Source organism: Vitis vinifera, chromosome 8 (assembly GCF_030704535.1).
Source record: "Vitis vinifera cultivar Pinot Noir 40024 chromosome 8, ASM3070453v1".
Taxonomy (NCBI): domain Eukaryota; kingdom Viridiplantae; phylum Streptophyta; class Magnoliopsida; order Vitales; family Vitaceae; genus Vitis; species Vitis vinifera.
In genome coordinates this window covers 21,529,697-21,549,590 of record NC_081812.1, presented here as the reverse complement: position 1 = coordinate 21,549,590, position 19,894 = coordinate 21,529,697, and the positions used below count along the sequence as shown (strand labels likewise).

Sequence of the window (19,894 nt, the reverse complement as noted above, 5' to 3'; positions counted from 1 at the left end):
TTTTGATTCATGAGAGAAGATTTCTCCTGCTTTACAGTAAGTCTTGGCCAGTGCGGTATAGTAAATCATGGGTGAGGAGTGAAGGCCTCAAAAGAAAGCTAATTTGGAGAGGTTTTACTCATCTTGATATCATTTCTCCTTCTATAAAATAACCCTCTTTTCTTATTGTTATGAGGTTGAAGCTACCAACCAGAAGAAGGGAAAAAGCAATTAGAAATATTGCTGTCTTGGGAAGGTGAGGTTACAGTTACAGCCAAGCTGGTGCATGGCAGAAACATAAGAGAATGAGCTTGGGCATGTTAATGAGGAAAAGCACAATCATTACATAATTGATTCGACTTTATGCATATTTGGAGGCCAGGGTGTCTTGTTGAATATATGGGCTCCAACGTGGTGTCTTGAGTTTTTTTTAGTGGATCTAGTGTATCTGGAGGATGTTGATATATGGTGGGACTCATTGTTTGCTTCCCACCTCGCAGAACTGTAAAAGCTCTCTCAGATTTTTGAGAAAACCAAAAATAAAAATAAAATTAACAGCAGTGATGTTGATTAATTACAAAGACAGTGGTGATGATGATGAAGATGACAAGAGCCTTCATACAAGGGAAATCGCATGGCTAAGCATCATAGTGAAACATATGAGAAAGCATAAGGAAAGTAAAATGAGAAGTAAAATGAGAATGCCCAATGAGAATAGCATAGCTGCATAGCCAATTTCCCGATCAGTTGAGTCAGAAACCTCCCAGGAAACCTCCCAAGAAACCTTGCAACACAGCCATTCCTGCTTGTTGGGCCATACCATCTACCATTCCTTTAACAACATGCCCCATCACTCCATCCCTGGTAGTATGAGTGAACCGAGGAATTGGATCTCTCCCATAGTGATACCTTCCCATCACACCATCTCTAGTCCTGGGAATTGAGTATTGAGTTTGGATCCATGGGCTCCGCATCCCACTTTGAGACCAACTCGCAAACCTATGGATGGGTTCCGAGGACTTGGTAGGTGTGTTTTGAGGCTTACCCAGTTGCTGTCGTTCCCTTTTTTGGACCTTGGAGGTGTGTTGGGACTGGATATCAACTAAGGCACAGCTCATGTGGGCGTCAAATTGACAGGAGTTACACCTGTAGAGCCACTGCTTTGAACCAGGATCTTGGCAAATATCACACAAGAATTCCTCGTTTTTGTAAGGAGAGCCCGACCACAGGTCGAGAGTATGGTGATGAGAGCTGTGATCGACTGATGTAGGCAAAAAAGCACAAAGATTGTGTAGATCAATCTGACACTCTGTGCAGTGGTAGCTAAAGCCAGTGCCAATTTCCCTACAAGCATCACATATGAAGGCGCCTCCTGGGTAAACTGGGTTTGGAAATAGAAGAAGGGTGTGGTCTGGATCAAAGGGATGGTTCAGTATCTCGGGCATCTTGGAGCAAGGCTTGTGAAGGAAGTAGTTGCAGGTATTGCAACCATAGACCCACCCTGAGGCTTCAAATTCACACCCTGAACAAGTCACTGTTTTGGTAGTTTGGTCCTGCAAATTCATCCGTTTCAAAGGATGTTCATGGCTGAAATGGTGAATGATGGGATCGAAGTTCATCCTCATCTCTCCTAGACTCTACTAACTTTTCTCTTCTCAATCAATATTAACACTCATAGCTTTGCCTTTTTGCAATATATAAGAACATATATAAGAATCATATAGCTAGGATGGAAAAGGAATTTCCTTTGTCCTTGATTCACTTTCCTAAAAATTTTTGTTTATGGAATGTCATTTTCCATCCCCATCAACTGTGTTCACACTGCTCGATCACTCAGCTTCCCAAAGTGATAAACCGGCTTCTCCTTTGTTAATTTCATTCAAGAGGCATTGTGCTTTGTAACTATCTATGATTGTAAAACGAAGGATGACTAAGCATTGATGTTAAATATAGGCGTCGGGTTCTTGTTTGTGATTTATACATTTGTATAAACTAATTTGGCCTTGGTATCGCTGGTTCAATCAGAGATCAGCGCTAATTTGAAGTTCAAGAGGGACAACTATGCTGTCTAAGCTAATTAAGCTTGAAATCTAAGCCAACAGTTGGTATCTGATATATAAAGTCTTCTCATGCATGGATCAGGACAATTTCAGACTTGTTTGCTTAATAGATAGTATATTTCCAAAAAAACATCTACATCAAACAGCTGATGAATCCATGGATTATATATTGGTTTTAGGACTGTTATTGATTATAGATATGGCATACGCGTTTCCAAACTATCCTTTATGTGCCCAAGAAAAGGCTCTTGGGGAATAGCTAGACAATGCAAAAGACAGAAGCTAATGCAAGTTTATTATTATACTAATTGTGATTTTGTTGTAAACTAGCGGTTTGTTTGTATCCCCTTAATAGCAACATTGATCTAATGGAGAATAGATAAGCAATTCTTGTTTCTGTATCTTTTCTCCATTAATCTTTCATTGAAGAAAAAGGAAAATACCAAAACTGAGATCAAAGTCTTTGTTTTCCTTCGAGTTCAGAAACAATCTCAGCCCTCTGTCCTCAAAAGCTTGCGCACATCTCTTATTCCATGGAAACATAAAAATATATTCAGGTTTTTACCGACACTTTGTAGCAGTCCATCGCAGAAAATGTCGATTAATTGAATCAATTAGCTTTCATCTCTGATTTAGGCTCATGAGCCCATTGTGAGGCTGTGTTGATCTTGTGTTTGATTGCCTAGTCACTAATCACATGAGGGCAGTAAAAAATTTCTGCATTTACCAGACTTTCCATGAACAGAATAATAACTGCAAATAATTTAACAAAATGGCTGGTAGATCCCTTTAATGTAACTCAAACATTGTTGAAAGATGGCAGTGCAGGAGGCTATGCATACTTCTGGGAAAAAACCCACTTCACTTTTTCTCATAAAAACAAATAAAAAGTACACAAGTTGAAATTATTCACACTGGATTTAGATAAGTGCTAGTCTTCCTACTTCGGTCCGGGGACATTAACCAAACCATACATGAGGCAGTGAGATACATATAGAACTTCAGTTACAGGCATTGGGATCTTAATAACCTGGCCCATCGTTGCCAAATCCGCCCGCAACACCATGGACAATCCCTTGTCCTACCGCCTCCCCCATTCCTGTAACAACTCCAGCTACTACAAGCCCAGCCATTCCAGCCCCAAGAGCACCTTGAGCACCACCGACCCCAAGACCTGGCTGAGTAGGATACCCCATGCCTTGGTTACGTAGTGGGACCATTCCCATTCCCATTCCCATTCCTCCTGGCTGAACATATCCTCCATGGTTAAATCCATAGTTTCCAGTTTGGTTAACATATGCCCCACCAGGCTGCATGACATTACTAGGATTAGTATATGTTCCACTTGGGCCGATTGGTGTGCCGCTGGTTGCAGAACTCATCATGTAACTGTTGTTCATTGGATTCTGAACTTGGTGCTGGTTCATATAACTTCCATTCGGCTGCATAATCTGATTTTGATTTCCATAAGTGGCACACTGGTTAGTTTGTGGGGCAATGGCCTTAACATTGTTGTATGCTGATGGTATTGGAGCTTGGGAGGCTGAGACTAAGGGACTCTGGTTCTGGGGCTGAGGCGGTTGCTTTGGAGCAGCACTGCCTGCACAACTGAGGTGCACGTCAAACTCACACCCGCTGCAACGATAAAGCCAATGATCAGAACCAGGGCTTCCACATATGTCACAGCGAAAGACTTTGGGGTTGCCATATGGTGGGGAGAACTCGAGTTCTAGTGTGTGAGGATGCATACTATTCACTTTTGTAGGTGGGAGTTGTGTACATAAGGTATGATAGTGAACATGGCAGATGCTGCAACTGTAGGAGAAGCCCGAGCCATGGAAGCCACAAGCTTTACATTGGAAGGAAGGCAAGAGGAGGAGGTCCAAGTCATGGTTAGGGTCAGCAGGGTGTTGGAGTGATCTTGGCATGTTGTAGCAGGCATGGTGGAGAGAGTAGTTACAGGCTCTGCAAGTATAGTAGTTCCTTCCAGGGACTATCTCAATCTTGCACCCTGAACACATTGTGTGGTCTGCTTCACAAAAGGCAGTGAGTTCCAGTCGGTGGTCATGGCTGAAATGGCTGAAATTAGGCTTTTCGGCCTCGTTACTGAGCTTCCCCATCTCTCTCTTTCACTCTCTTCAGGCTAGGATGGAGGAACTATAGAGAATTTGATCTAAAACTATTGAACTAAACTTTAAAATAACAGGAATGAAGGAAGCTTAGATGTAAACTAGGTAGGTGTTTTAACACTTTCTGCAACAAAGTCTTGATTTCACACTTAGAAGGAAAGGTTGCTTTCATTTAGGTTGTTTTCATCAAAGAATTAATTTTTCTTCCAGTGTTATGATCTTGTTGCCATTCACGATATTCTCAGAAAAAACCACCAAGAAGCTGCCTCCAGGAAGATGCCAAAGCAAACACATCGATATGTCTGTGTTCACTATTCCTCCACAACTCCATTTTATCTTTTAATTCCCATCATTTTCTGCCTATGCTCTTCCATTTCAAAAGACAATGCAATTGCCAGGCTTAAGTAGCCAACCATTTTTCCCTTTTTCCTGTTTTACTTTGGGCAAATTATTTACATCATTTATCTCTGCTTTTTTGAATTTTCAACGGTGGAAACAGGGCTCAGACAAGTAGTGTCACCACAAAATTTTTAACCATTTTAAAATTGGGTTAGTTCCATCGACCTTCTCAAGGTTTTGGTTAAATATACTTAACTCAATTGGTTTCAGATTTCATCAAATATCTCCCATATCTTTTTCATTTAATATTTTTACTCACTTTCCCTCTACTTCAAAATAAGGGAGGTATTTGAGGAATTTTGAAGCCAATGGGGACCAGCTGTATTCCAAGGGGGTTAGTTGCATTCCAAGGTTGAAGTTGGATCTAAACTGAGTGAACGGATTACTTTCCCTCTAATTCAAAATAAGGGAGGTATTTGAGGAATTTTGAAACCAATGGGGACCAGCTGTATTCCAAGGGGGTTAGTTGCATTCCAAGGTTGAAGTTGGATCTGAAACTGAGTGAACGGATTTCTATTCTTTATATATATATATATATATATATATATAATAAATGAATAATAACACAATGAATCAATTCAAATATTTCTGGTTCACTATCCATGCCAACTCAAATCCGGGTTGGACTCGCCCAACTTCCATCCTCAAGAATAACTGTAAAATTTGGACCTGGTCATTGAAGAGTTGAAAGAATTAAAGCCTAAGAAAGGGGCATCCAAAAGTCAATATCCATGGGAGCTGCAGTTTCCTAAAGCTTTCTGCAAGTCAACGGTTTCATTTTTTTTTTTACTGCAATTGAAGGTTGCAGCCCACCTAAATGGAGAATGTCCAGCCAATTTTTTCACTCTCTTATTCTATTTTTCCCCAAAGTCAAGTTATCAATCAACATATCATCCTTACCTAACGCCTGTAAACATCTACAACTTGACTTTTATTTAGTTTTTCCCCTTTCCCATTGATCAATGAACTTTGACTTAGCTCATATGAAAAAATGGCTACAAATACTTCAGCTCTGGATCACTGCAAGGGGGGGTTCAGAGAAAGAGAGAATGGAGTATAAGCATTTCAACCATGAGCACAACTTGGCAATTTTTGAATTGCAGGCGGGGAATGGAATCCACTGCTCAGGCTGCCGGACACTCTGCTCGAACTCTGCATACGCCTGCTGGAAGTGCGACTTCTTCCTCCATCTGGAATGTGGGAATGCGAACCGGGCAATGGAGCACCCATCGCATGAACTGCACCATCTCACCCTTGTGCCATACCCCACTTACTCTGCTGGCTCCTTCGTCTGCAATGCCTGTGGCGCCCCGGGAAGTTCCTTTTCCTATTGTTGCTCGCTCTGTGAGTTTGATCTCCACATCCGATGTGCTCTCTTGCCGGCAATTATCAGCCACAGGGCTCATCCCCATGAACTCAGCCTCACTTATGGCCTCGGCCCACAGGCCAAGGTGTCATCGCCGCCCAATGCTTGTGATATTTGTCACAAACTAGTGGACAACAAGTTCTGGACTTATAGCTGTGGTCCATGCAAATTTCAGCTACACACTTCTTGTGCCACACCAGAGATGGTGCCGATTTCATATCAGGCTGATGGTGTCTCAGGGAATGCAGCAGTAGAGGCGGGACCCGGGTTTTACAAGGAAGAGAATGGTAGTGGAAGTAGTCAGAATGGATCAAAGCCAGCAGAAGTGGAAGACCCAGTTCTTGCAACTCAACTTGAATTGATGAGACTTCAGCAGGAGTTGGAACTCAGCAACCAGCTTGCAAAGATGATGGCTTCATATAATCTGAGTTCTCTTGTTTGAAGTTGTGGAAAGCTTAGAGGCAATGTGTGACTTCCTTCCACAAGATGAAAATAAGTGTAAAAAAAAGAAAAAAAAAGTGTAATAAATAAATCCCCAGTATTCCCAATCTACTTCCAATGCTAGAATCTAAAAGAAAAATGTATTACATAGTCTAAGAGGCCCATCGAACTGTTGGTATGATAAAGTCCATGTTACAAAATAACGAAAATAGATAATAAAAAATAAAAAATAAAAACACATAAATTACATGAAATACCCTAAATGAGAAAATTGGTGAATAAAATGTTAATAATTTTATGGAGGATTTAAAGCGTTGGAAACTTTCAAAACTCATTCATGGTGGTGGTGGATATCTTGGACTACTTTTCAATTTAATTTAAAAGATAAAAATGTTTCATCATCAACAAAAATTAAGAAAGTTTGACTTTGTCACGAATGTAGACTTGGAATACCACCATCAGAACTTGTAAGAGAATTTGTAAAAGTCTAATTGTAAATATGGCATAACTCTAGTTTGAGATTAAGGAAAAAAAAAGTCAATGGTTTTCTAGAAATAACGGACTTAGGGAAAAATCGATGATGAGTATTTTAATACCAAATATATGTTGTCATTTTCTTGCGCCTTTTTCTCGGAAATAGAAATTATTGCCGATCATGTCTAGATTTTGGAAAATTCTTCAAATCCCCGTTCAAAATCATGAAGAGAGATAGGTCCATCAGCAACAGTAAGTAACACGGAAGTTTCACTGTAGAAGACCGTGGACCGGATGACAGGATAAACTAAAACACGTTAAGAGTGGGTGGAAAATACTTGAATTTCTCGTTTATGCAAGTCATTAATTTGATTTTCACAACCTATAATTTCCTGGAAAACAAACAGTTTGAAAATTGTTGCACCTTCATCCTCCACCCAGACTGCGACTTGGAGGAAAAGTTGTTCAAATAGGCTGATTGTAAAGCATTTCAACATATCCCAAAAGCCCATTTTTCTATACTTCATTTCTACATCCCATTTCCATCTTTGCAAGCTGAGAGAGCGTGCTGAAAATGGGTTTTTCTGCGATGGTTAAGTCTCTGCTGCTAGCAACTCTCTTGCTAGGTGCCATTGCTCAAGCGAGGTGCTTCACTTTCAATTTCCCATCTTTCAATGAAGACAATGAAAAAGATCTCATCTTGGAATATTCAGTAATAAAGCACGACGCCATCCAAGTTACAGATGACGTTACTGATGCGTCGCTGCTGAAAAATCTGTCTGGCCGGGCTTTGTACAAAAGTCCATTCAGGTTTGGGAGCAAAAGCAAAGACAAGGCATCTTTTAATTCCACCTTTGTACTCAACATCTCCAACAAGACAAACCAAGGTGGTGAAGGCTTGGCCTTTATCTTAACTGGACGTACTGATCTTCCGCAAAATAGCCACGGACAATGGCTTGGGATTGTGAATGAGTCGACTAATGGATCGGCTACAGCCAAGATAGTGGCGGTGGAATTCGACACCAGGAAGAGTTACCCAGAAGATTTGGATGATAACCATGTCGGTCTAGACGTGAATTCCATATATTCAATCACTCAACAGAGCCTGCAGAGCATCAAGCTTGTAAGTGGTGATAATATAACAGTGAAAGTTGAGTACGATGGGGAACTTTTGAAAGTATTTGTAGGAGAAAACGCGAGCACACTTGTAATTTCAGAGACTATTGATCTCGTAACACGTCTACCTGAGAAGGTCTATGTGGGGTTCTCAGCTTCAACGGGAAACGACACCCAACTAAACTGTGTAAAGTCATGGGAATTCAGTGGGTTGGATCTATATAAAGAAGATCCTAACCTGCTATGGGTTTGGATTATTGTCCCTGCCGTGCTAGTTTTATTTTTCGTGTTTGTTTTCTTGTATTGGAAATGGAAATGCAAAGGTGAGGTTCCGGTGGAGGAGGTCGAAGATGATAGGGAGGTAGAGATATGTATTCAAGGTTCATCCACGGCTCCAAGGAAGTTTAGATTGGAAGAACTCAAAGCTGCTACAGAAAACTTCAAGAACAAGCTTGGAGAAGGTGGATTTGGGACGGTGTACGAAGGATTTTTGGAAAATAAAGCAGTGGCGGTGAAAAGATTTTCTAGGGATGCACGTGAAGGCAAGCAAGATTTTATAGCAGAAGTCACAACAATCGGCAATCTCAATCACAAGAATCTTGTCAAATTATTGGGGTGGTGCAGTGAAAGAAATGAACTGATTCTGGTGTATGAGTTCATGCCAAATAAGAGCCTCGACAAGTTCATATTTTGCAATCAAAATCCGGGTCCTGAGACCGATCAAATTACCCTGAATTGGGGAAAGAGGTATCGGATCATTAATGGGGTTGCTCAGGCGCTGGACTATCTTCATAATGGATGCGAGAAGAGGGTGCTTCATCGGGACATAAAAGCAAGCAACATCATGCTGGATTCTGAGTTCAATGCCCGGTTGGGGGATTTTGGCCTGGCCCGGACCATCCATTGCAGCGATCAAACTCATCATTCCACCAAAGAAGTTGCAGGAACACCTGGCTATATGGCTCCAGAAAGCATCCTTACTTGGAGGGCAACTGTTGAAACCGATATCTACGCATTTGGCGTCCTTGTACTGGAAGTTGTCTCTGGCAGAAGTCCCGGAGATCAAAGCAAAAAGAATAAGTACACCAGCCTGGTGGATTGGGCATGGGAGAACTACAGCAGGGAAAGGATTCTTGATGTGGTAGATTTACATTTGAATGGGGATTTCAACAAGGAGGAAGCTGAATGTGTGTTGATATTGGCATTGGCCTGCTGCCATCCGAATCCATACCAGAGGCCATCAACCAAGACTGCTTTGCGGGTTCTCACAGGAGAGGTAGCTCCACCACTTATCCCCAAGGCCAAACCTTCTTTCATGTGGCCAGCCATGGAACCTCCATCCTTCAATGAGGATTCGAAGGACTACACTTTTGGTGGAGACCAGCCTTCTCCATTTGCAGAACCCAGTGGGAGATAAGCCAGCCATGCCCAAAAAACCAAGTCAGGTGATGTCCATCTTCTATCAGTTTGTGTTCATAGTTGATGGTGGATCTTCAGATGCAGCATTAGGTTCATTGACGTGTTCATAAATGTTCTTTTATTTTTTATTTTTTCAGGGCATGAATACCCTCCATTGTTTGTTAGAATCTGTTGGCACTATTTATTTTTTAGTTGATAGTACCATAATGAATGTATCCTGTAATAGTTTTTTTTTTTTACCAAAGAAATACAATGTCAACAAACACATGCTAATGTATTGATTTCCCTGGAGTTTGTCGTCTTTTTCTCCAATTGGAAGGAGCTTATTCTTGGAAACTTCTCATGGAGGACCCAGGAATATTGAGGACTGGATCAACACAGTACTGGTCATCCATTGACTATGGCCTAATTCATATCCTACAATAGAGTGGAGGCCGGTTGTGTTTTTGGTCACATTTTTAATTCCTCATTGAAAATTGAGGAAATTTCCTGGTTACTTGTTAAGAGAAAATAAAATAGACTATGTTACAGAATTACACAGGAAAAATGTATGAATCCTATGTCGATTATCATTGACCTGAATTAATTTATGAGAGATTGATAGGCACTAAACGGGCATAAACAATTTTATAAACAAATTATCCAAACTGATGAATGTCATGGAATTAAAAAAATTGCAAACTATAGCTCATTGGAAATGAAATCCAGGAGGAGAAAATATCTGATAGAGCTAAGGACCAAAGGGGATTGCAAAGGAGAAAACCCAGAAATAATTTTGGAAACAAATTATCCAAACTGTAGTTCATTGGAAATGAAATCCAGGATGAGAAAAAATCTGAAAGGGCTAAGGACCAAAAAGGAGTGCAAAGGAGACAAGCCAGGCCCCTCCCAATTTGCAGTCAGATCTTCAAACTTGATCCCTTACGTATATCCATAACTAGACATATTTAACTGCTGGATGCATCTACCACCAGCAAACACCTTGATGGTTGGCTTCAATTTAATTAGTTCTTTTCTCTTAGTCTTAGCATTTAATCAATCTATAATATTCACCCCATTGATCAGCAGAATTATAATAGACAAAGAGGGAAGGAAAAATGAAGTTTCTCCTTATACAAGTTGTTGATGGCAAAATTCCAACGTAGCGATTGCAGCCACCAGAAACGGAGTTTTGATCAACGCATTACAGTGATCCTTCCTTCCTCCTGCAAAAAGATGTCCGGACGGGTTGTCCGGGCACACCCTCCGATGCTTAAGTTAGTATTTAGGAAGTTGTTTGAAAGCAATTGCGAGAGTGTTCCTCCACGATGTTTCTATTGCTTACCCTTTTGAGAATTACCTTCAAGCTTATATATGAGGCAGAGAAGGTGTACTTGCTGGGCTAGCGGGTCCCATCATTATGATTGCGGCTCATAGGGTGGCGAAGCAATCATGACGTTTGTGATGCGAGGTGACGGTTGTCAAGAGGGTATTCAGGCGGCGTGTGTCGCCTCAATTTATGATTCACAGCATGTGTGATATGACTTGAGAAGATTTGTGAATGTCCCATCAAGCATGTCTTGCATTGAAGATGAGTGATGATTTAAGGGACTTGGTCAAAGGCGTTGTCAGAGTTTGCTTATTGATTTTGTGCGGAAACGGATCCGGCGAATCGCAAGTGTCTGACGAGCCAAGCTGTCCGAAGAAACTGAATCGTCGGTTGCAGATGATCTCCGGGTAAGCGCTACCGGAGGGTCCGGACATGTTTGTCCGGGGAAGTTGAATCGTCGGTTGCGGATGCTCTCCAGGTAAGCGCTACCGGAGGGTCCGAACATGTTTGTCCGGGGAAGTTGAATCGTCGTCCTCTCCCATCCGGCGATAGGCGCCGACTGTGAAGTATCCGGAGTAAGTGAATCGTCTGCCATATAGAATTCCCGTTCGGGTGTAATGAGTGAGAATTTCCGTCCGGGTGGAATGAGCGATGCCACGTGTCAGTAGGGGGACTATCCGCGTAGTTGGCTAAGAGGGAGCCACGTGGCAAATCCGGGAGGGGTCCTACAATACCCCCTTTTATCTCGCTTATCTGATCAGGGCAGAAAAGGCGGGATAAAAATACTAACTTTACACAATTTCTCTTTCATATGGACAACAATGGCACGTGGCGCTTTCTCGTTGCGGGAGCTAGTGAGGCGCGCCGACTTTGAAAACTCTGCCAGATGGTGTGTCGTTTCGGAACTTGGTGCAATTAGGTTTCCAGTCGTTTGGGGGGATTCTCGGGGCTTTGTTCCTATAAATAGGGGCCCAGGACGACAACGAGGCTCTTTGGATAGAGCTAGCAGAGGCGAAGAGCCGGGAGATGACAACTTGTTAGGGGAGGGCTCTCCGGCAACTTAATGAGGCAGGCTCGAGGAGATGGCAGTTAGTCAGAGCACTAGCTGGGATAGCTAGTGATCAAGTCAGTCAGCTGCATGGACTGGTAGTGGGCTGAGGCACTACTGATGCTGATGCTGATGCAAGTGGGTGGTTTTTCAACAGGCCACCATCTGGGTAGTGGGTGGTTATGCAAGCAGTTCAGGGCGGTTCTGGGTGGTTGCATAACCACCAGGGGAAAAAAAAAAACTGCAGGGTGGGTCTTTTAAAAGGGCTCCTGCAGCCTTGAGATAAGAGATAGGGAGAAGAGGGAAAGTAATCTCTGAATGCTTGGGATGTAAGCATTGCTCTCTGACTCGGGGAAGAAATTTTGTATCTTGTAGTTGAGATTAATACAACTTGGGAAGGATTTCCTGTAACCTCGTTGTGTCCCTGTTTCCTTTGATTTGTTGTTGCTGTGTGTGTGTGTTGAGAAGGCTGGGAAGGAAGGTTGGCTAAGAAAGGGTCCTTAGCACCACACACCAGGTGAAAATTTTAAGGTGATTTTCGAGGGTGTGACACCAGCCGTAGCCACTGGACTGTGCCAGTCAGGGGCATCACAGCCGGAATGGGCCGGACAGTCGTTTTGTGCTCTAGTGCCCAGCCGTACCACCGAAATGTGCCAGTCAGGGGCATCACAGCCGGAATGGGTCAGACAGCGCAGAGTCTTATGAGGCCATTTGTTTATTTGGCCCTTGTGGGTGACGTCCCCAGGGTTCGAACTTGGGTAGCGACAAGGCTCTTACCCTAGGGCGTTGCCCTCCTGGTACCATCTGGGCTGACCCGTCATACGTGGAGAATTTCGGGACGATGAACCCTCGTGGGGGTTCATATTTAATGATGCGAGGGCTGAAAGGCGTGGAGAGCATGTCATCCAGGCGCCTGTTGATAGAGCCCGGAGGGGTTGTGTGCGAGGGATCTTTACCAACCCGCGACAAATTGTGGGCGGACGACATGTCCCTGTGAAATAGGCGAGTTTGTAGGTTCGGAGTGTGCATCCATCGATATGGTGGTGTGAGGCCTATTTTTGCAGGGTGTTTGGGGTCCCAGACGCGCGTGCATTGCGTCAAATATTTGAGGCCTTTTCTCGCGTTGTCTCTTGGACGAGACTCGAGTAGAGCCTGAACTTTCGTCTCGTCGGACATGGTGAGCGTGCACCGGGGTTTCATTAGGCCATACTTCATGCGCCTCGAGGGTTGGGATCACCTCCCTGGGGAACGGAGCTTCTTGGTTGTGACAGGGATTCTGCATCCGCTGATAGTGCTGAGGTTCAAAAGAGCCTTGGATCCTCAAGACATTGTTTTCTTCCCTGAGTTTCCTCGTTTCCTGGAGCAAAACTTGCATCTGTCGTTCATTTTCTCGCTGTCGTCTTTCCATGCTGCTTCGCCATTCGAAGTAGCCTTCGTCCCCTCTAGCAGAAGAACGACTTCTTGAGGGTGAAGCCATCTCTGCAGTTGGAAGGTATAGGATTTACTGAGAAGAAGGTTTTCCACAGACGACGCCAATGTTGATGGCAAAATTCCGACGTAGTGATTGCAGCCACAAGAAACGGAGTTTTGATCAACGCGTTACAGTGATCCTTCCTTTCTCCTGCAAAAAGATGTCCGGGCACACCCTCCGATGCTTAAGTTAGTACTTCGGAAGTTGTTTGAAAGCAATTGCGGGAGTGTTCCTCCACGATTTTTCTATTGCTTACCCTTTTGAGAATTACCTTCAAGCTTATATATGAGGCAGAGAAGGTGTACTTGCTGGGCTAGAGGGTCCCATCGTCATGATTGCGACTCATAAGGTGGCGAAGCAATCATGACGTTTGTGATGCGAGGTGACGGCTGTCAGAAGGGTATTTAGGCGGCGTGTGTCACCTTAATTTATGATTCACAGCATGTGTGATATGACTTGAGAAGATTTGTGAATGTCCCATCAAGCATGTCTTGCATTGAAGATGAGTGATGATTTAAGGGACTTGGTCAAAGGCGTTGTCAGAGTTTGCTTATTGATTTCGTGCGGAAACGGATCCGGCGAATCGCAAGTGTCTTACGAGCCAAGCTGTCCAGAGAAGCTGAATCGTCGGTTGCAGATACTCTCCGGGTAAGCGCTACCGGAGGGTCCGGACATGTTTGTCCGGGGAAGTTGAATCGTCGTCCTCTCCCATCCGGCGACAGGCGCCGACTGTGAAGTATCTGAAGTAGGTGAATCGTCTACCGTATAGAATTCCCGTCCGGGTGTAATGAGTGAGAATTTTCGTCCGGGTGGAATAAGCGATGCCACGTGTCAGTAGGGGGACTATCCGCGTAGTTGGTTGAGAGAGAGCCACGTGGCAGATCCGGGAGGGGTCCTACACAAGTGATGAACATGATTTTTGTGTTAAGTCCTTCAAATAGGGTAGCTGCAAATGTTTGAACATAACCTTTCCCAAGCATATTGATACCATAAAGGCCATTTTCTGTACTAGATCAGTCCATTGTATTTGCATCTTTGGCAGGCTGAAATAGAATGTTACACAACAAATATTCCATGTGTTTTTCTGCAGCAGTTAACTCTCTACTGCTAGCAGCTCTTGATTGGAGCCAAAATATCTAATGACACATATTCGATATGATTTGTACACTAAAGGATATTCAAATCACCCAACTTGACCTAAATCAATGCTAAGGCCCTAGCCATGAGTTTAATTTGTACTTTGGAGACTTATATCAGGTTCAAGGGAAGAAAATTGTGCAAGTTGAATCATTTTAGATTTTGAAATATCAAGAAATGGCTAAAAGAGGAAATAAGTGAGTCAAGACTCATGGACCATAAGGAAAGGCAAGACAAGGATATCATGCATTTGGAAGATGAGAAATGACCATTATGGAGTAAGAAAGAAGGCAAGAAAACATGGAAAATGAGGCATGAAGCAAGATTCAACTGCATGGAAATTTAGAACTCAAAAATCTTATGGTATTATATACTCTAACTTTGAGGATAAATTTAGAGCAGTTTCTGCAGTCCATTATATATATATATATATATATACTATATATCGTTTTGAAGCTCGGGAAGTTAGGAGTCCAACGCTTTAAACGGTGTACCAATTGGAGCTGCAATGAAAAAGTTATGACCATTTGAAGACAACTGCACCAAGTTGGAGGGTCATTTCGAAATCTACTTCGAAATGACACCAATTTCGAATTCACCCACTACCACTTTGATGTTCCACCTCCTTTACCTCGGGAATTGCATCTATTCAACTTATGAATTCGAAATCCACTTCGAAATGACACCAATTTCGAATTCACCCACTGCCACTTTGATGTTTTGCCTCCTCTACCTCGGGAATTGCATCTAGGGCACTCCATCCACCATAAGTGGACCCCACATGACTAGAATTCACCATTTTATTATTTTTTTAATCATTTTTAGGAAATTATTTTGTAATAAGTGGCCAATGAGAGTGTGTCACATGTTAGGTAATTGATGATATTATATAAACTCTCTCAATTCTAGGTTTTAGGGATCTTTTATCTTTTTCCGGAGAGTTGGACATTGAAGATGGAAGAAGACGAGAATTTTGGTTTGTTTTCTTTTTCTTCTTTATTAAATATATTGTTTTTAGTTTCTTTTGATTTAAATTATGGATTTTTACCCTATTATGGATTGTGAATGTGACATCACCCCCATGAGAGGCTAAGAGCCAACTTAGGACTTGAAGCATGAAAACCTAAGGGCTAGGAAACCTATAGGGACAATGGGTAAATTATTATAACAATGAGATTAATTATTGGTTGGGTGACAATTTATCATTTTTTTATCCTATCCTTGTGAGTTCGTTTAGAGAATAATATGGTAGGTTATTACCTGATACTAGTGATTCTTGGTAATTCTTGATCATTAGTTATCCTCGTTTTTCCTATCGTTATTTGCCCATAAACAAAACTATAAGGAGTAGGAAGGGTTAAAAAGTCAAATCTTAAATTGGTAATCAATCTCATTCATTTGATGGTTTTAGGAATCTGATTTAAAAATGAAAAATTAGGTTTCGAATGCAATTTTGAGTTATAGAACTCAACTTGATCGCGAACGGCCAAGGATCCCAAAACCCTAAGATCATGTTACTTAAAAGACCCTTGTTTTCTCTAATTTTTATACCCTAGGTTGGATTGTGGAAAACCTCAAACTTGAATAAATTGAATTTAAAATCAATATTCATTTTTTTATTAATTTAATTTCTTTTACTTAGTTTCGCATTATTCACATATTGTTTTTCACTTTAGGATTTAAACAAAAACAATTCATTTATTCTAGTATTGAAAATTTTCAGAAGCCAGTCTTTGAGGACGATATCCAAAATATTACAAAAGTCGTACTGACTCTTTCTCTAGTTTTTCTTAACTAGAGTTACTATGTAAAAAGGCTAAGTATTTTGGTACAATAGAGAAGTTCGGTCAGCTCTCTTGGTGGGTGCTGTTACCCAAGTTGGGTGCTTCAATTTCAGTTATCCTACTTTCAAGAAAGAAAATGAGGGTGATCTCTTCTTAAGGAATTCATCTATACTTTTCAATGTCATCCAAGTTACACCTGATGTTAGATCCAGTGGTCTCTTCGCAAATGAATCCGGCTGGGCTTCGTACAAGAAGCCATTCAAGGTGTGGAGCAACAATGAAGGCACGACTTCTTTTAATTCCACCTTTGTACTTAACATCTTTAGCGGCCAAGACCTAGCCTTCATCTTTGTTGAATGACATGTCCTAGGAACTGCTGACATAGAGCTGAGTAGATTGAAGTGAAAGCAGTCAAATAAGTTAGTCATGTGGAAGATTTACCTATCCTTAGGAAGAATTTGTTGGTTTGTTTCTATTCTTTAGGAAGTATCTATAGGTAGCAGGTTTGTTGCTATTTTTATGTTTTTTTGTTTTAAGCTAGCTGTATAAATAAGTGCTTTGAAGCTTAATAAAATATATCACTTCAAATCTCTCAATGTTCTGTTGCTTCCTGAGAGTTCCTACACTTTGTTTCTATCAAAACAAACAATCTTAACTGGGAATAAGAACAATAGAGGGAAATGGCTTGGGATTGTAAACGAGGATACAGTGTCCTCAACTAAAAGCCAAATAGTGGCAGTAGAATTTGTCACCGGAAACATCACTACAGAAGATTTGGATGGTAGCCACGTTGACCTGAACTTGAATGGCTACTTAAAAAGAGAAAAACCCCTTAGTGTGAATATTTCAGTTGGTAAGGATGTCGAGGTGAGAGTTGAGTCTGATGAGGAAGCTTTGAGGGTTTTTGTGGGAAAGAACAAGAGCATTCCGGTCATTTTTTACTCTCTTAGCCTATCCTACTCTCCCTCAGAGGGCTTATGTAGGATTCTTAGCATCAACTGGAGACAATACCTAACTAAGCTGTGTAACGTCATGGGAATTCAGTGCATCGGATTTAGATGAAGATCATCGTAACTTGCAATGGATCTGGATCATAGTTTCTGCAGTAATAGCTTTGTTTATTGGATTGGCCTTATCCTTGTACTGGAAATGGAAATCTTATGTGGGCAAGGGTGATGATATTGGGTTAGAGCTACAGATTGAAGGCTCATCCACGACTCCAAGAAAATTTAGATTGAAAGAAGTCGAAGCTGCTACAGAAAACTTCAACTCTGATAACTTGCTTGGCAGAGGTGGATTTGGGACAGTCTATAAAGGAGTCTTGGAAAATAGGGAGGTAGCTGTGAAGAGATTTTCAAGGAATTCACACGATGGCAAGCAAGATTTTATAGCAGAAGTCACAACAATCAGCAGCCTCCATCACAGAAATCTCGTGAAATAAGTCGGGTGGTGCCATGAAAGAAATGAGTTGATTCTGGTATACGAGTTCATGCCAAATAAGAGCCTAGACAAGCTCATATTTTGCAGCAAAAGGAATAGAACAGAGATTACACTGAGTTGGGAAATGAGGCATGCTGTCATTTATGGGGTGGCCCAGGCAGTGGACTATCTTCACAATGGATGTGAGAAGAGGGTGCTTCACCGAGACATAAAGGCAAGCAATGTATTGCTGGATTCAGAGTTCAATGCCCGGTTGGGGGATTTTGGCCTGGCTCAAACTATTGATAGCAAAATTCCAACGTAGCAATTGTAGCTACCAGAAACGGAGTTTTGATCAACGCATGAAAAGATCCTTCCTTCTTCCTGCAAAAAGATGTCCGGACAGGTTGTCCGGGCACACCCTCCGATGCTTAAGTTAGTATTTCGGAAGTTGTTTGAAAGCAATTGCGGGAGCGTTCCTCCACGATTTTTCTATTGCTTACCTCTTGAGAATTACCTTCAAGCTTATATATGAGGCAGAGAAGGTGTCCTTGCTAGGCTAGCGGGTCCCATGGTCATGATTGCGGCTCATAGGGTGGCGAAGCAATCATGACCTTTCCGACGCAAAGTGATGGCTGTCATAAGGGCGTTCAAGTGGCGTTTGTCACCTCAATTATTATTCTCAGTATGTGTGATACGCCAGGTGATCTGAGAAAATTTGTGAATGTCCCATCAAGCATGTCTTGCATTGAAGATGAGTGATGATTTAAGGGACTTGGTCAAAAGCGTTGTCAGAGTTGCTTTCTTGACTTCGTCCGGAAATGGATCCGGCGAATTGAGAGTATGCTCCTGGTAAAAACGTCCGAGGATACTAAATCTTTGGCCAAAGGAATACTCCGGGTGGATGCATCCATGGGTCCAGACACGGATTGGCCGGGGAAGTTGAACAGCGCCCATCTTCCACCCGACAGTAAGTGTCTGGTGAGGGATATCTGGAGAAGGTGAATCGTCTGCTGTACAGCATCCCCCCTGGTGGGATGAGTAACGTCGTGTGTCAGTAGGGGGACTATTCGCGTGGTTGACTGAGAGGGAGCCACGTGGCAGATTCGGGAGGGATCCTACACAAACCATCAATCCTAGTGATCAAACTCACCATTCCACCAAAGCCATTGCAGGAACACCTGGCTACATGGCTCCAGAAAGTCTTCTTGTTGGCAGGGCAACAGTTCAAACGGATGTTTATGCGTTTGGTATCCTAGTACTTGAAGTTGTATGTGGAAGAAAGCCAGGAAACCAAAGTTTGCCGAACAACTATAACAACAGCATAGTGGATTGGGTATGGGAAAATTACAAGAGAGGGAGCATTCTTGATGTTGTGGATTTGCAATTAAATGAGGTTTTCGTCAAGGAGGAAGCTGAATGTGTGTTGATGTTAGCATTGGCCTGTTGCCATCCAAATCCAAACCATAGGCCATCCATGAGAATTGCTTTGAGGGTTCGTGCAGGAGAGGTTGCTCCACCAGTTATCCCCATGGACAAACCTGCTTTTGTGTGGCCACCGGCAATGCCTCCATCTTCGAACGAGGATCTAGAGGACTACTCTTTCAGTGGAGACCAAAATACTCCATCTTCAAAACTGATTGGGAGGGGAAAATCATGCCAAATATTCAAACTCAAGGGTGCCCATCTTCTATAAATCAGTATGCTTCGTGTTTTTCATTAGTTTTCTTGAACACCACCCATCGTGTGTTTACAAAATTTCCCCTCCTTTGTTTGTGATGGGGCATGAATATCCTTATCAGTAATCATGGATATATTGGTACTTCGATTTTACGGATATATCGGATATATCAGAGATATATCAACGGATATTTTGATACAAAATATCGGTGAGCTTAAAATTAATCAAAATTCATGAAAATATTAAGAAAATTTTTTAAAATGATATAATAAATAATAATAAACATTTTAAAGTTGTTTTAGAAAAAATGATATATGCATATGATATAATTAATTATATTTGATAATAATATCGTATGCATTGATAAAAAAAATATGAATTTTATAATTTATATTTATTATTAAATGATATAATTATTATTTGATAATAACATTGTGATATTTGATTATGATATATTTAATTTTAAAATATATTTAATATTAAAATTATGATTCATTTTAATTTAATTGTATTAAATTATATAAAATAAATAATGATATATGAATAAATTTTTTTAATATTTATATTTTTATATTAATTAATATATAAATTATATAAAAAAAATTGTTAAGAAAATTATCACAATAATTTTTTATATTTTTAGTGATCAATTAAATGAGATT

At 41.4% G+C, this 19,894-nt stretch overlaps 4 protein-coding genes and 1 pseudogene across 4 annotated transcripts; 3 read left to right on the top strand and 2 right to left on the bottom strand.

Annotated features, from left to right (window-relative positions):
* Positions 1-500: 500 nt before the first annotated feature.
* On the bottom strand, positions 501-1,922 carry LOC104880120 (protein VACUOLELESS GAMETOPHYTES-like). The gene has a single exon (XM_010655580.3). The coding sequence runs from the start codon at positions 1,602-1,604 to the stop codon at positions 732-734; it is 873 nt and encodes a 290-aa protein (XP_010653882.1). The 5' UTR covers positions 1,605-1,922; the 3' UTR covers positions 501-731.
* Positions 1,923-2,894: 972 nt separating this feature from the next.
* On the bottom strand, positions 2,895-4,218 carry LOC104880121 (uncharacterized). The gene has a single exon (XM_010655581.3). It carries the CDS (start codon positions 4,157-4,159, stop codon positions 3,062-3,064), a length of 1,098 nt encoding a protein of 365 aa, XP_010653883.1. The 5' UTR covers positions 4,160-4,218; the 3' UTR covers positions 2,895-3,061.
* Positions 4,219-5,599: 1,381 nt separating this feature from the next.
* LOC100258837 (protein VACUOLELESS GAMETOPHYTES) lies at positions 5,600-6,513 on the top strand. The gene has a single exon (XM_002275622.4). The coding sequence runs from the start codon at positions 5,617-5,619 to the stop codon at positions 6,373-6,375; it is 759 nt and encodes a 252-aa protein (XP_002275658.1). The 5' UTR covers positions 5,600-5,616; the 3' UTR covers positions 6,376-6,513.
* A 712-nt stretch (positions 6,514-7,225) lies between these two features.
* Positions 7,226-9,670, top strand: LOC100264008 (probable L-type lectin-domain containing receptor kinase S.5). Its single transcript, XM_002275604.5, has one exon. It carries the CDS (start codon positions 7,423-7,425, stop codon positions 9,379-9,381), a length of 1,959 nt encoding a protein of 652 aa, XP_002275640.2. The 5' UTR covers positions 7,226-7,422; the 3' UTR covers positions 9,382-9,670.
* Positions 9,671-12,914: 3,244 nt separating this feature from the next.
* Positions 12,915-19,247, top strand: LOC132254213 (probable L-type lectin-domain containing receptor kinase S.5; annotated as a pseudogene).
* Positions 19,248-19,894: the final 647 nt, after the last annotated feature.